General features: G+C 37.9%; 2 protein-coding genes across 2 annotated transcripts; both read right to left on the bottom strand.

Annotated features, from left to right (window-relative positions):
- Positions 1-1,218: 1,218 nt before the first annotated feature.
- tmem82 (transmembrane protein 82) lies at positions 1,219-5,658 on the bottom strand. Its single transcript, XM_059332333.1, has 6 exons — positions 5,406-5,658; positions 5,249-5,321; positions 3,771-3,969; positions 2,634-3,048; positions 2,259-2,446; positions 1,219-1,789 (listed from the first exon to the last, which is right to left on the bottom strand). The coding sequence occupies exons 1-6, from the start codon at positions 5,497-5,499 to the stop codon at positions 1,715-1,717; spliced, it is 1,044 nt and encodes a 347-aa protein (XP_059188316.1). The 5' UTR covers positions 5,500-5,658; the 3' UTR covers positions 1,219-1,714.
- A 4,630-nt stretch (positions 5,659-10,288) lies between these two features.
- mad2l2 (mitotic arrest deficient 2 like 2) lies at positions 10,289-16,033 on the bottom strand. The gene is made up of 8 exons (XM_059333215.1): positions 15,683-16,033; positions 14,819-14,937; positions 14,664-14,735; positions 13,230-13,330; positions 13,004-13,098; positions 11,861-11,934; positions 11,619-11,711; positions 10,289-10,951 (listed from the first exon to the last, which is right to left on the bottom strand). The coding sequence occupies exons 1-8, from the start codon at positions 15,720-15,722 to the stop codon at positions 10,913-10,915; spliced, it is 633 nt and encodes a 210-aa protein (XP_059189198.1). The 5' UTR covers positions 15,723-16,033; the 3' UTR covers positions 10,289-10,912.
- Between the last annotated feature and the right edge of the window lie 1,567 nt (positions 16,034-17,600).

Below are 17,600 nucleotides of genomic sequence, written 5' to 3'. Positions count from 1 at the left end.
TATTCGGGTGCTCATGGAGAACGTACTGGCCTCGTCCTGATGTGGAACTCTATTCAGTTAAAATCTAATAAACCCATGGGAGTACAATTTCCTATTTTGGTGGCTCGGCTTGACACCAAAACTAAATTTCCTCTTCAGTGATTCTCAGAGCTGGATTATCTTTGGGAACTGGACCGTCAGGCTAATGTGCCCACTGTAATTTCACACGCGTTGAAATTTTTTTTGACAAGGAATGATGGGACTAATAAAACAAAAAAAACCCTCTCATGGAATATGTTTCTGTCAGTCCACAGCTCTCAATAAAGACACAGCTAATGGGCAAAATACCGTGGAATTTATTTGGTGTGGGTGAATGCGAATGAATTTGGTACAAGAAGCCAGACTTTAGCGTTATTGAGACAATGTAGCAAAATAAAAATGTTAAGAAGAGAGTAATAAATGTATCTTTAAAGCCTCTCGGGTTGTTCCAAAGCGAATTTTGTGACCGTGTGAAAACAATATTCATGAATGCGACTTACTGACTTTGACTCGTCTTCTCAAGCATTTAGAGTAAAGCTATATCCGAGTAAAAACCTTCCCTTTTTCTTTGTCAAACGCCATTTTGTGTGACTTTACAGCACTAACGTTGTCGTCAGCCATTTTGCCTTTTCTTTTCAAGTTTACAACCTCGGGAGAGAGAGACGTCAAAAGCGGATTTTTTTTTTAATTCCCATAGGTTGTGTTGGAAATTAATCATAACGACAGAAAAAATAAAATAATAATATACCGTGCCATTGTCTACCTCTACTGTTTTGGATGGAGCTTTTGTCTGCATTTCATATAACGTGTTCTTGTTGTCAGTTTACTGCATAACAGGAGAAAACTGCGAGCTGTGGCGAATATGATGAACATGTTTTGTGCTCGCATTTAAACCGCTTTATGCTCTGCTAGTTACTACGCAGCTGCAGTGAAGCCTCGGTGTGAGCTGTGTGCAAATGCACTTTAAAAATCATAATGCATGTAGCATAGGCTCCATTGTGTATAATGTTATGCCTTGACTTGTATTTTTGTCGAATATTTTAATGCGGTCGTGGTATACAGAGAAGTAGTTCTTCCATAATAAGCTACATTGTCCTTACATCACACTGATTACCGGGATAATGATAATCAGCTGATGGCTCACGGCTATATGCTTGACTATAGCATAATAACATACACATTGTAAACCTTAAAGCTTGATTTGACCCCTCATCTATCAGCAGGCCTCCTCCGAAAGGGTTACAACGCCCCCAGGCTCCGGGGCCCCCACAAAGAAAAATTGGAACAATGACTCTCCCCAGGAGTAACTGCATGCCAGCTTCTCTCCAAGTTTACAGCATTAATATCCAAGATGTCGCACAGACTCTTAGAATAACATCCAGAACAGCAAGACTCACCTACCTTAGTGTGTATTAACAGTAACAAAGACAATGAGATTTAGATGAGAAGAACATCTGAAAATAAGCATAATGATCATTTAAAAAGAAAATGATGTGAGGCAGAATATGCCGTGGGTCATATTATTATTCCACATATACATATACAGTGGTTTTTAAATATATTTTTTTAACATATTGAAATTCCAAATTAAATTTTTAATATGAAAAAGCATTACATTTGAAATACAAACTCATGTATGGTTTCTAATATGACAATAAAAAGAACTGCTACTATATATTGAAAAAACCCTGAGTGGTTATCTGTGATGCTCCTTCTCTTGTGGTCTTCGCCGTCGCTCTCTTTTTACATACTCTGTGTAGTCGTCTTCATCCTGTATGTACAAGATAAATCATCACTACTCACAAATGATCATGCATTATATTAATACCAGCAATATTATGTGGAAGATTTGGCTCTACAGTCTTAATTTGATTGGCCTTTATATTTGCTGAACATATTCTCGAGCCACTTGTTTAAAGCCAATTAATATTGATGCAAAATAATAATAATAAGCACTGTATAAACAGTGTATGCCTTTATTCGAAATATAGAGCTATTATATCAGGTTAGCTTAGTGAGGAGAAAAGTAGGCTCAGGATCCTGACTTAGTGAATACTTTGACCTGAATCTGTCTTGGGGATCTTATACCTTCTCCACCTGGGATACAAGTTTGAGAAGTTCATTCTCATCCTGGGACCCAGACTAATGAACACATTGGTATTCTGCCCCAGTTTTGAGGTCCCGATGGGCAGAAAAAGTGCTTTCGGCCCCGTATGCTGCTTCCAGGGAGACTCACTGACCTGTGAGGATGCCGCATCCAGCAGATCTTTAGTGGGGATTAGGCAGCTGGCCTCACCCAGGAAACACATTAGGATGTGGAGCACGTCGGCCCAACGTCCAACAGTCAGCATCAGGACCATCAAACCACCGAGACGCACCACTACTGTGTTCAGGACAGCCTGGCTGCCGGAGAGACGCTGCTGCTCCTCTGCAGAGCCAAAATGCAGGAAAATATATGGTGAAATTTAATGCAATATAGGGCAGATCTGCAGGATGCTCAAATGAATTAAAGATGCACTAGAGGTCAGACAGGACCAGAAGGATGCATCCAACGATGCATTGATTTTTCAGCCTTGAGAGGGCTGCATTGTGTCATGTTTTTCCCATTTTCTCACCCTGCATGTACACAACCAACAGTGTGTAGCAGATAGTCAGTGGCGTCCAAAACCTGAGGGCCTCTGTTGCAGAGAGGAAGTGCCTATTGATGATTGATACTGCTGCCACCACAGCCACGGAGAAAGTAATGATCAGAGTCCTGCACAGCATGGGCAGCAGGCAGCGGCCCGATGTGAGGAGGAGGATGCAAATGCCGCAGTAGCGCTGCGAGCTGTGGAGTTTATACAGAGCCATGACATGGTGCAGCAGCAGTGTGGCCTGCCGAGCCAGGAACCAGCTGAGTGCTGCTGCCAGGAGCAGACATAGCCAGCGCTGGGACGCCCCCTCGTGGAGAAAGTGCAGACCGCAGCTCAGGGCACAACCTAAAGAGAACTGGCTCTGAACCAACAGCTGCTGCAGAAATTTGCTGGACTCCTGGGAAATAAAGGAGCATATGAACAGAGCTGATGGATGAATGAAAGCAGGTGATGGGTGTTTGTTATAATGGATGATATGAGTCACTATGATGAATTCTAGAGGTTATCTCCAGTGGTGGTATGTAACTGAGTACATTTACTCAAGTACTGTACTTGAGTACAGTTTTGAGGTACTTGTACTTTACTTGAGTATTTCCATTTCTTGTAACCTTATACTTCCACTCCACAATATTTTGAGGCAAATATTGACTGTTTACTCCACTATATTTAACTGCCAGCTTTAGTTACTTTTCAGGTCAAAATGTAACATAAAAAAACATGATAACAATATTTGTTTGTTTGTTTTTGTTTTAAAATGTTTTTCAAAGTAGTTAAAATGAGCCCTACCATGAGAAAAGACACTGTTCACATAAAAATACATCAATACAAATAAATATATAATAAAACAATCTGAGTGGGTCCATTATACATAACAAGTGTTTTTACTTTTGATACTTTAAGTACATTTTGATGCTGATACTTTTACACTTTTACCTCAGTAAGTTTCGAATGCAGGACTTTTACTTGTAGTGAAGTCATTTCACAGTGTGTTATTAGTACTTTTTCTTAAGCAAGGGATCTGAATACTTCTTGCCCCACTGGTTATCTCAGCAAAATTGAGCAGTGGAAGAAACAGGGGAACCGGGTGATATAGTTGAGTATCAGGGTTTGTTTTCTTACTGGTCCTGCTGTAACCAATCCAGAGACAGCTCGAAGACAAAACTCTAGAACCACCAGGGAGGCGACACGCGAGCCCACTACAGCCAGCACCCCCGTCACTAAGAAGAACTGCAGCGTGCCAAAAAGTCCTTTGTTTGCGCTCCGTTGATGACTGGCTGTCCTCTGGTTTGATGTGTCTTTATCACTTTTATCACTCCAACTATGGATAGTAGTGAATCAAATCACAAAGGAAATAAAGGCATATTAGACTTAGACAGACTTTATTGTCCTTCAGTTATACAAATGCAAATTGAATGGAATTCTGTTGCATTGGCTTACAGTGATTGTACTCTGGAATGTCAGATAAATAAAGTATAAATATAAAATATAAAACTGTAAAAATTGAACATTAATATTGCACAGAAGTGTATCAGCAGAAAGTGTTTTTTGTAAAGAGACATATATATATATATAAATATATATATAAAGAGTTCACAGTGCAGTGTATATTATTAACAATCTGTACCACAACTTAGAAAATATATACAGTACTGTGCAAAAGTTTTAGGCAGGTGGGAAAATTGCTATAAAATAAGACTGCTTCCAAAAATAGACATGTTAATAGTTTTTTTATCTATCAATGAACAAAAGGCAAATTGAGTGGACAGGAAAAAAATGTAAATCAAATCAATATTTGCCTTAAAACCAGCCTCAATTCTTCTAGGCATTTTTTCACACCTGTCTAAGACTTTTGCACAGACAGTCGTGGAAAAAAATATTAGACTACCCTTGTTTTCTTCAATTTATTGTTCATTTTAATGCCTGGTACAACTAAAGGTTCATTTGTTTGGACAAATATAATGATAACAACAAAAATAGCTGATAAGAGTTTAATTTACGAGCCTATATCTAGCAATTTTGGTTATTATCATAATTCACAAAGCTTACTGGTACTTTAGCATTCAACTAATGTCAAGTTTAAAAGTTAACTTTATATTCTTAGGCATAAAATGTACCCTTTTTAACCCAATCAAACCCATATACAGATGCAATGTCAATAAATTAGAATATCATAGAAAAGTTTATTTATGTCAGTAATTCAATTCAAAAAGTGGAAATAACACATTATATAGATCCATTACACACAGAATGAAACATTTCATGTCTTAATTCACTTAATTTCTACTAATTATAATGATTATGGCTTACATTTAATGAAGACCTAAAATTCAGTGTCTCAAAAATTTAGAATATTACAAAAGACCAATTTTACAAAGTATGTTTAATATTCCATTTAATTTAATAATCTTTATGCACTCAATTCTTGGTTGGGACTTTTTGACTTGAACTACTTGAAACTGACTTTTCCATGATAATATAATGTATTGAGATGCACCTGTATCGGTTTAGTTGTATATGGTTTGTCTCATCCACATCTTTTATGAGGAAAAAACAGGTTTAGCAAATTCATCTTCATGTATCAAAGGTTGTTTCCTCACCTCTCCTCTTCTAGAAATAAGTGCACTCTCATCAAGGAGCATAGCACAGAGATCCCACATGCACCCACCAGTCCTGCAGGTCACATAAAAATAAAGTTCAATCAATGCAATTAAGAAGCTGAACAGTGCAAAGAAAACGAATGGACGAGGAGCTCACCTTGAAGTAAACAATCCAGTGGATTTGTATCCAGAGTCAACCACTCTGGTAGAAAGTAGGAAGTTGGAATAAGCGACGTGATAAAGGAAAACATTGTGCTACCTTTGACTGTTAAAAACACAGTTTTTATAAAAATGCATTAAGCAGTCACACACTCAGAAACCATATTTTGTGGATATTCCAGATCAGGTTACAAACTTGTGGAGTATCGGCTCAGCTCTTCTGTTTGTTTCTATTGCCTCAGTGTTGAGCTTTGCTTCGTCTGTTCTGTGCCCTGTACCAAAGGTCACCAGGAGTGTCGGTGGAGCAAAAGGCCCTCAGCAGCCTGAGTCATAGTAAGATAATGAGGGCTATTGCCCCATGGGGAATATTTGACTCTGAAACAATGGCAGGTGTTCGTTCTGTTCTCAAGTTGTCGGCAAGTTATGATGTAAGCATTGTTCTGACAAGGATTTCATTTCATGTTCTGTTTTTAAAAAATCACTTTTTGCCCAGAGCAATATTTTCATAAAAATTTCAACAGACTATAATATGTTTGTTCTTGGATATTAGGAGAAATTTGAGATGCACCACTAATTAGGTATCAGGCCCTTACTGACCCATATAGTAGGATCAGATATTGGTGACAATGGGTGTGATCTATTCTATATAGTTCTATGCAGTGGTGGAAAAAGTATATTTAGTAAAAGTACAAAAGTATCAGCATCAAAATGCACTCAAAATATCAAAAGTAAATGTACTCGTTATGCAGAATGAACCCATTCAGATAGTTAAATATGTTCCAAATATATTAACATTATTATTGATGCATTTATGTAAGCAGTGTTTAGATTTTCTCAAGGTAGGGCTCATTAAACTACTTAATATACTGTTATGAGGTTTAATAAAAAATATAAAAAAGTATAATCACTTTAAATTGATCATGTTATTTTATGGAAAATCTTGACCTGAAAAGTAACTAAAGCTGTCAGCTAAATATAGTGGAGTAAAAAGTACAATATTTGCATCCAAATGTAGTGGAGTAGAAGCATAAAGTTTAGTAAAAAATGTACTTAAGTACAGTATTTGAGTAAAATGTACTTAGTTACATTCCACCACTGGTTCTATGTTTATATATACTATATACATTATATACTAGAATTTTAATTCTGGTTCAAAATGTAACCAATTCATTGCTTTATTTAAAAGATTTGCGCTTCCAGTAAATTTTCAAATTTTTTTTCCAAGTTCTGGGTGCATGATCAGGAGCTATTGGATGCACCTGTGATGTTCTGCCTCAGCTGACTGCAATCAGGCAGCTGGCTGATTTTATAAGGGCTCTGCAGATGGCTGCACAGTTTCCAGATTGTCAACACCATCAGTTGTCATTCTGTGTTTCCTGTTTTAGTGAAAATCTGAGTTTGATTGTGTGATTTTTTTTTTCCCAGCTAGTTACCATGCACATTATTTCCCCACTGTCCAGTGACTCCCACTTCACTTTTGTTTTCTGGGTCCAATTCTGGCTGTGGGGAGTTTTATTCTCACGTCACCTATTAGAATTGTAAATTGTGCTTCTTTTGTTTGGTTAGTAAGTTTCCTAACCTGCAACCCCTGTCCTTCAGGTTTTGTGCCTGTGGAAACGTAACAGGGGAAACGTAACAGTACTAAAATCAGTTAAAAAGCAAAAACAAACCATTAGATCCTTAAGAAAAATTCAACACCAAAACGCACAAAATAGGAAAAAGAGGAGAAACTCAAAAACCGTTGACAGAGGAGGATTCCCTCTTCCGTGACAGATCGACATGAAATACTTGCCTTGAGGATAAACATCAGTTACATTATGGAGAAATAGTGTTTATGATTAATTTACACAAAAATGAAGTAGGCCTATACCTGCGGAGAAGTTGGAACTCAAACACAACTTTAGGTAGAATGATATCTAGCGATAAACCCATCTCAAAAGTCAACTAAATGTCTTATTATGGGATCACTAAGGAAGCCCATGTCAGATAGAAATATTTGCGCTGCCTGACCCTATGCAAAAATGTGTACATGTTTAAAATAGAAAACTTGGATTTTATTATGTCAAGGTATAAGACGAGTCTGTCCATGAGGGGGCAGCAGTGTAACATATATGTTACATATTTACCTGATTGTTTCGACACTTTCTTTAAACGTCAGACTTCTTGTTTCCTTTTAAATGTTTTTTCATCAATACAGTACACATAAACCATCTTTTGAATACATTTATTCTTCCCAGCCCCATTCCAATGTTTACACTAGTGCTCAAAAGTTTGGGGTATATATATATATATATATATATATATATATATGTGTGTGTGTGTGTGTGTGTGTGTATGTGTATATATATATATATATATATATATATACATATATATATGTGTGTGTGTATATATATTTATTTATTTATTTACTGCAGTGTCATACAAGTTATAGAAAATAAATAATAAATATTCACATTAGTACTGGATAATTTTGCATCTTTTTACTGCATTTCGACAAAATTTGGCACCACCTTGAGCCTTAATATATATATATATATATATACATTTAAAGGTTGAGACTTAAAAAAGTGCAAGGAGTCACTTTTGTTGATCAAACGTTTAAAGCTACAGATTCCATGTATAGAAAGTTAGGACACCAAAGAAAAAGCAAACTGAAATTCGATAAATAATAAATGTACATTTACAGTCCTTGTTAAAACAGCTGATTTGATTTTTCTTTCCAAGTTAAAACTTCACTGTGAGCACTTTGTTTCTGCTGATCTGTGTCTTAAAATGTATCAAATCTAAATGTATCCAAAACAGCAGAGCTTTTTTTCTCTCTTCCACCATCAGCACTTGTGGACATAATATCCCGTCACGTATCCTAAGATGTAAAGAGCCACCAGTGCAGCCAGAGCTCCTGCTGCCTTCACTGCTATTCCAGAGCTTCCATGACACACACTGCTGTAGATCCTGTGAATGCAACACAGAGGGAGGCTCAAACAGCATTTAATCCACCTTCTTTCTTACATTATGTTATCACCTGATTTCTACTATAAATGTTCCACAAAGCTTACTGGTGTTTTAACATTCAATTAATGTAAAGTTTCAAAGCTAACTTTATATTTTTAGGCATAAAATGTACCTTTTTTTTAACTCCATCAAACCCATATATATACAGTTTAGTTTTATACTGTATCTCATCCACATCTTCCTACGTCTCTAGGTTTGTTCTTTATCACAAAACTTAATATTTATCTTTACACCTTTTATGTCTCACCTCATCACAGTCGACTGTGAGGCCTGTACGTCCATGTTGATGTTGTCCTCGTTCCAGCGATCATATTGCACGCTGCCGGCATTGTTGGAGTCCATGTGGGAAGTCATTCCTCTCCTCAGAGGTTTTACTGCTGCTAGAGCCAAATCAGACCGCATGGTTGCCATAATCAGACTCAAAAGCAGTAATTTGATGATTGTCACCTAAAACCGAATTCACTTCATATCCCCACATTCAAATAAACTGAATGAGTGCTCACCTGAATGAGTCTGAAACAGTTAACAACTTGTGTGAAGAGCTGTGCTTTCTAGCACTTTTAAAGCCACGACTGAGACTGAGAACCTCCTGCTTGGTATGAGACCTTGAGTCCATATTATATGTGTTCACAGAGGTCATAAATCCATAGGTTCGACTCTTATATGACTCTCTCAGTGATAAAGGTCATCTCTCTGTGTGGTTTGTTTGTTGTTTCATCACATAACAAAATACATAATGTTGTCATGATACTCCCTCCCCTGCATGATTATTTCATTTGGTTGAAAATAACAACACTTTCTTGTGTTAAAGGTTTTTTCTTTGGCTGTGTTGCAGAAGATGAACTTTTAGAGAAACGGCACTTCTATCCAAACAGTTAGGTAGACTGCAAGCGACAACCTGATTTTCATCAATCAATTCATCAAAAAGAAGAAGATTACTTTATTAATCCCACAATGGGGAAATTCAACCTCTGCATTTAACCCATCCTTTTTAACACACAAGTGAACACACCATGCAAGGAGCAGTGGGCAGCACATTACTGCGACCGGAGCTGTGCAGGGGGGTTAGGTGCCTTGCTCAAGGGCACTTCAGTCCTAGACCTGTCAGTACATAAATGAGCTATTCTTGGTAGTAGGCAACTACTATTGTTTTGGGAAAATCTGCTTTTATGTAATTTATGTGATTTTTTAGACATATATTAGACATGTTGAGGGAAAATCAGGTTGTAGTTTGCCGTCTACTTTACTAAACTAAAAAAACAAACTTTTTTTCTCCTAATCCTGTTCCATACAATGCAGTACATTAAACATTTAAAAAACACTATGCTACTTCAGTCATTGACCAGCAATTACGTATTATGATACTTGACATTTTAAGTCCCTTTTAGAAAGCCCACACTGTTAATGTTTGTTGTAATGTAATGTAACTTGTTTCTCTGTAAGTTTTCATATGTCAGATGCTCTTGAATGCACCATACTTGTGTGTGAATTGCCATGCTGTGAATATTAGTTTTTTTTATTATGTTTGTGTATCATGTTTGGTATACTGATTGTTACTTTGTATTATTACACAGCACAGCCAAATAAATCAACCTTAGTCAGGAGATCTGTATCTGTTTTTAATGGGAACAACACCCCTACACCTTGTCGCTCTAAACCAGTTAAATTCCTGTAGATAACATAATGGATACAACACATTAGCATTTGGTTTATAATGCATTTGGTTGCTATCTTCTGGTGTGTTGTGCTGTTGAAGATTTGAAACCATCTGCATTCAGTGTTACTCCACATAGAACAATCAGGTTATCACCAAGTCAACAACGATGCTGCTTTAATACTCACTAAGACAGAGATTTCTACTGATGGTGCTTTGAAAACTTTTTCTTTATTTAATACAATTTCATATATTTTTTCCCACATAATAAAATCTTATATCAGCGTTAAAAACTCTTTCTTTGTCACAACATCAAAACTTTGTATTTGTCATGTAATTATGGAGGCGAGCATGAAAAACACACCGAGTTCCTTTTTACCCCACCATGCAAAGACCTGCAATGATAACAGTGGGCGATACAAAAAAAACGTGTCAAAAAAATGTGTCAATATTTTTACAGTGAAGATACGGCACAGTTGGAAGAAGATGTTGGTGTTGATGATTATGGTGAAATCCAGTATGGTAACACTGGGCCGTTACATTACCTCTGGCATTTAATGGTCATGTTGCCACAGCTACATTTGGATCATCATGTTAAACTACAAATCTGCAGGAAAAGCAACAAAACACAATACATGACAATAAAATAACATGCATATGTGTATAGCATGCGATCAAATCCCAGTCAGACAGTGAACAGTCATCAGCAGATTTGATTCTTGATGTCATGAAATGTCAGAGTATCAGTGCAACCCTTCAAACTGGATTGATGATCCCACATGTTTTTCCCCCCGACTGTTCCAGCTCTGATAAGATGTGCTTGTTATATACTACATCTACGTTTTCTGGGCTCTCTCTTCAACGTAGAGCTGCATCTGTTAAAGATAGAAAAATCAAAAATCAGCAAAATAAATGGGAGACATTCAACATGACATAGTGTCAACTCAACTAAATATAAATAAAGAATTTTTTTTTCTTTGAATCGGAGACTGTATAAAAGCAGTGGACATAGCCACGGTGATATCGACACCCTCCTAAAATAATTTTCATTAAAATCTTTTTTTTTTCAGGTTTTTCAGAAAACACAAAAAACTGGCCAGAATCATGAGGAGATGAATAAGGTAAAAAAATATTTTCTGTCAAAAAAAAAAAAGACATAGGCCATTATTTTAGGGAGGTCTTGTTTTGTTTTTTAACCAGAAGGGATCATAATTATTATAATTCATTATATTTCTTTACCCCACTTTATCGTCTAATTCACTCTAAATCGGACAATAAATTACAAAATTAACATCATGCTGTATTGAAGACTTCAAACTAGCGACTGAGACCAAAAACTCATTAGGAAAATGTTTACTGAGATACAGAATCTAAGTCTTTTTGCAACCAGTGGAGTCACCCCCTGCTGGTCATTAGACATATTGCAGGTTTAAGGCACTTCCTCATTAACTACACTTTTAAAGATCCGGAGGTTATGTCCACTTCTTCTATACCATCAATGATTTGAACAGATAAACTGATAAATTAAGTGTTTTGGCTCACTTTTACTATGTCAGAAGTCATGGTCTTCAGTGGGATGAGTCTTGGCTCCTGCATGTGGACCTCCTGCTCATCAGCGACTATCCATGGGAAATCCTAAAGTGTACCACAACACATATTTATGGAGTGTTAACATGTCATTGAAGCTGTTTGCTGTAATACCAACAAGTAAACAGATTGCTCTGTTACCATCAGCAAACGCACCTCATTGGTTGATCTGTAGGTTTGCAGTGTTTTAAACTCACCTTGATGACTTGAACCTTCTCCATGTTGCGAGTCGCAGCATCTCTGGTATGTACCAGTACTGTAAATGAACAACCTATGACAAACAACAGGCCACAGATTAATCCTGCTTTAATTCTCTAGTCAATGGATTTAATCATTTTTATTTTTTTTCCAATTCTACTCATTGGCACAAAAACCACCCTATCCAAATCTCCCAGTTTCACAATATCCATAGACAATTCCAACATCTCTCCCTCCCCCAAGGTAAAGAGTCTGGGTGTCATCCTTGACAGCACACTCTCATACACCTCACACATCAGTCACATAACCCGCTCAGCCTACCTCCATCTCCGTAACATCAACCGCCTCCGCCCCTCTCTTACACCCCACACAGCTGCCATCCTGGTCCACAGTCTCGTCACCTCCCGTCTTGACTACTGCAACTCTCTCCTGTTTGGACTTCCGCAAAAAACTCTTCACAAACTACAACTGGTACAGAACTCAGCAGCCCGCATCATCACAAGGACCCCATCCAGTCACCACATCACACCAATCCTCCAGCAACTCCACTGGCTCCCAATCACACACCGCATCCAGTACAAGACTCTACTGCTCACCTTCAAGGCCATTCACAACCTCGCCCCTCCATACCTCTCTGACCTCCTCCACATTGCCACACCCGCCCGCCCACTCAGATCTTCTTCCTCCACCCACCTATCTGTCCCCCCTGCCCGTCTGGTTACCATGGGGAGCAGAGCTTTCAGTCGCTCTGCTCCCTATCTCTGGAATTCCCTTCCCCCTTCCCTTCGCAACATCACATCTCTCAATCAATTCAAATCACAACTCAAGACCTACCTGTTCAGACTCGCTCACTCCATTTGATCCTCCGCACAAACTCCCCTCCTTAATTGTAATGTATTTGTAAATATTCTGATTTGTTTAGATTGTATGATATGTATGATGTTCTGCTTGTTTTTTGTTTTTTTCCATGTTGTAAGGCGACCTTGAGTGCCTTGAAAGGCGCCCTATTAAATAAAAATGAATTATTTTCCATTTCCTTAGGAGATCATTTTTCGAAATCTCCATAAAAGTTTAGGGATTATAAAAGTGAAAGCAACTGTGTTAGTCATGCTTTTCTTTTTTATACTAATCAGTGATGTTACCTGGTGGGTTATTGTTTAAAACAGCATCACACACACTGATCTTCAGGATGAATGCTCTCAGCAGCTGCTCCACATGTGACAGTAATGTGTCCGAGCTGTAAACAAAATCAGAGGCAGTTAGTGATATGATCACACTGAAAATGTAGCACAAAATAAGCATGTTTTTTTAATACTCATAACTGATTTTTTGGAAGAAAAAAAAAAGAAGAAGAAGAATGGGAAAAACCTGATTGACAGCAGAGTAGGTTGGGAAATCTCAAACACAAATCTCTCTACTGGATGATGCTCTTTGTCCATGATGACCACCACCACCTTCTCTGCATCATTCTGGGAGGAAAGAAAGACTTCATGTATTCATGTACAGTAGTGTTCAAAATAATAGCAGTCCAATTTGACTAACCTTTTTATTTTGTACAAACTTTTTTGTTTCTAGGATTTAGCAATTATGTGAATCACTAAACTAATATTTAGTTGCATGACCACAGTATCTTATAACTGCTTCACATCTGTGTGGCATGGAGTCAACCAACTTGTGGCACCTTTCAGCTGTTATTCCACTCCAAGATTCTTTAACAACATTCCACAATTAATTTACATTTCTTGGTTTTGCTTCAGAAACAGCATTTTTGATGTTACCCAAGAAGTTCTCAACTGGATTAAGGTCCGGGGATTGGGCTGGCCACTCCATAACATCAATGTTGTTGGTTTGGAACCAAGATTTTGCTGGTTTACTAGTGTGTTTGGGGTCATCGTCTTGTTGAAACACCCATTTCAAGGGCTTGTCCTCTTCAGCTTAAGGCAACACGACCTCTTCAAGTATTTTGACATATGCAAACTGATCCATGATCCCTGGTATGTGATAAATAGGCCCAACACCATAGTAGGAGAAACATGCCCATATCATGATACTAGCACCACCATGCTTCACTGTCTTCACTGTACTGTGGCTTCAATTCAGAGTTTGGGGCTCGTCTCACAAACTGTCTGCGGCCCTTGGACCCAAAAACAACAATTTTACTCTCATCAGTCCACAAAATGTTCCTCCATTTCTCTTTAGGCCAGTTGATGTGTTCTTTGGCAAATTGTAACCTCTTCTGCACATGCCTTTTTTTAACAGTGGGACTTTGCGGGGGATTCTTGTAAATAGATTAGCTTCACACAGACGTCTTCTAACTGTCACAGCACTTACAGGTAACTCCAGACTGTCTTTGATCATCCTGGAGCTGATCATTGGCTGAGCCTTTAACATTCTGGTTATTCTTCCATCCATTTTGATGGTTGTCTTCCGTTTTCTGCCACGTGTCTCTGGTTTTCTCTCCATTTTAAAGCATTGGAGATCAATTTAGCTGAACAGCCTATAATTGTTTGCAACTCTTTATAAGTTTTCCCCTCTCCAATCAACTTTTTAATCAAAGTACGCTGTTCTTCTGAACAATGTCTTGAATTACCCATTTTCCTCAGGCTTTCAAAGAGAAATGCATGTTCAACAAGTGCTGCTACATCCTTAAATAGAGGCCACCTGACTCACACCTGTTTTTTCACAAAATATACTAAAAACCTGGATTAATCTGATTAGTCACATTGGATTATTATTATTTTGAACACTACTGTACATGTTACATGTTTTAACCTTGATCAGCAGCTTCATGTCATGTCTTACCTTCTCAATGAGTGGCTTTACACAATGAAGTGTATCTTGGATATACTGATTCAGTTCTGGATGACAGGACATCTGGAAATAAACAAACAAAAACTGAAGAGCAACATTACAGATAGAAATAGGCATGAAGAAATGCCACATATGTCCATCTGTACCTGCACGGGCACGTTGTATTTCTTTCTCTTCTGAAATATTCCAGAGGGATAAACTTCACGGACATACAGGATGAGATGGATAGCGACCTCCAGGAACTCACAAAGGATGTCAGCAACCACTGGAAAAGAGGAATCAACAAGGCTGGATTAACCATAAGGGCAACTGGGCAATTGAATGGCAATAAAATGTATTATTATTATTATTAGTATTACTTTTATTATTATATATTATCTAAGTAGTGGGTCAATTTTGCCAGATTATACTGATGCAGATGTGTTTTGTTTTCATAACATCATATGTGAGTGAGTGGCCTTGACAAGAGGACATTGTGGTATATTTGTAGTTCTATGAGCATTTGCACATCTGTACATGAAAATGCACTTGATGACAGTTAGTTATTGATGTATTGAGTATATCATCATCACATTAATGTATTCCGTATTTTGCCAGATTATGGTGATCCTGGGGTCGTGATGATGGGGCCTTTGAATAGTGTTGTCCAGTGTAAAGCAAAATCTTAATCTGGCCCTGGGAATCAACTGGCTATTTAGATCTTCATGCATTTTATTTATCCTTGTACAAAGCACCACCAAACTCAATGCAAATACCTCGCAATTTATTGTTTCGTATAAGCACACTATTAGCACAGTGAGACAGCAAGTAAGATAGTTAGAATCAAAAGAAAAAAACTGTTAGATATACCCGTTATTCATCGTAACTTTGCAACTAGGTTCTCTGCTCATAGGCAAGGCGATATTTAACTGCCAAATAAAACAACTTAATTTTATCGAAGCTTTCGTTCTACAAATCCGAACCAAGAGTCACAGCTAAAGGACGGATATTTGGCCGTTTTGTTGTCTTACCTTGTCCAAAATTGAGGTCTTGTCTTGTTAAAGTTGTCATGTTTTCAGTTAAATTAATCAAATAGCCAATATTCCAGCTAGCTAACGTTAGCAAAGCGGTAGTGTGTCAAGCGTTCATTATCTTGAGGCTGTTTTTTAGTTTTTTATTCTTCTTTGTCGTTGCCTGGCGATGACAACCAACGGGAGGGCAGGAGTAAGCTGTCAGATTTCAAACAAGATCAACGGAAGATTCTGAGGAAAAAAATGTCGCCATATTTGTAAAACGAACTGACGATACAATTAATGTCACGAACCGAAACGCGGCTTTTCCTAACCTTATTCAAAGATCGTTTGCGCATTACATTGACGTCACTAGTTGTTTACAACTTGCTTAGCACTAGTCCACTAGTGATGACGTTGCATGACCATACCTTGAAATTGTTGTGAGTTATTTGAACCTATGCGAGCCCAAACAAAATTTGGCACGAGAAGATTTTTTTTGTGTGAATTCAAACCAGTAGCCTACAATGAGCAAAAAATAAGAATTGTCTTTAGTGATTAGTACAGGGAATGCTGCTACACTGAGTAAACAGTGAAACGTGAACTGGTGAATTGTAAGTCAATTACCAAGTGAGAGTGAGACTATAAATTATAAACTAGAAAATTTCCTCTGGGGGGAATTTTGAAAGGGCCACGGGGGCTACTGCCGGTGTGTGTACACTATGATGAGATTCTTCAGAAACTTCAAACAATTAATACTAGTAATGTTATGATACTATTCCTCTTCAAGTATTTATTTATACAGCAACCTATGCCCTTTAACCTCAAAATGTGTGTGTGTGAAACATTTGTATCTGGAGGAGTGTGCGCGCTTACGCGCGCATATGTGTGTGTGTGTGTGGTTGTGTGTGTGTGTGTGTGTGTGTGTGTGTGCGTGTGTGTGTGTGTGTGTGTGCGTGTGTGTGTGTGTGTGTGTGTGTGCGTGTGCGTGCGTGTATCTTTAACTGTTATTACATTAAATGACCAGTGTGTGTGTGTGTGTGTGCGTGTATCTTTAACTGATATTACATTAAATGACCAGTGTGTGTGTGCGTGCGTGTATCTTTAACTGTTATTACATTAAATGACCAGTGTGTGTGTGTGTGTGTGTGTGTGTGTGCGTGCGTGTATCTTTAACTGATATTACATTAAATGACCAGTGTGTGTGTGTGTGTGTGTGTGTGTGTGTGTGCGTGCGTGTATCTTTAACTGTAATCACATCAAACCATCAAAGCGTTGGGTCGACCAATCAGAGCAGAGCAATCAACGGAATTAACAGCTGTGGAATCTTGTGGCAGAGTGAAAGCAGCCAGAGGTGGGCAGAGTGAAATTTCTGGCCTCGAACAGAAAGCATTTTTGGCAAAACCATAATACCTATCATTGATCCGACTTCACTCTGAGCGTCCTGAGTTCTTCCTGAACCTCTACATATGTTTTTTTTTTTAGAAAAAAAAATGAAAAAATAGCTTTGTTAGAGCGATCTAAAAAAACAGTTAAATCTCACTTTTTCCGAAATCTTCCTGCGTTTTTAATATGGGACCCAATGAGGCTGTTGGTGGTGTTGGTGGATCATCTGTGCGTCCTACGCCCAAATTATAACTCTGACAGCTTTACCAGAGGATTGTGAGTGAGAAGACAAATTTTCCTACATTTCTATGTATAAATTATTTCTGTAGAGTGGAATTTGTGGCCTGGAGTGCAGTTTTCAAATTTATTTTTTGACAGTTTTACCTCTCCCTCTACACTCTGAGCGATGACATCACACACTCTGACACGAACATTCCGTGCAATACACACCCATTATAATCTCAGAATTTCTCCAAAAATGATCATGGTCATTGAACAGGGATTGATAAAAAACTATATGACCTATCGAAACGCAAAGTAATACACCAATACA

This window comes from Centropristis striata, chromosome 5 (assembly GCF_030273125.1).
Source record: "Centropristis striata isolate RG_2023a ecotype Rhode Island chromosome 5, C.striata_1.0, whole genome shotgun sequence".
Classification (NCBI taxonomy): Eukaryota; Metazoa; Chordata; class Actinopteri; order Perciformes; family Serranidae; genus Centropristis; species Centropristis striata.
Note: the sequence above shows the minus strand (reverse complement) of the source record. Positions and strands in the feature narration are given on the sequence as shown.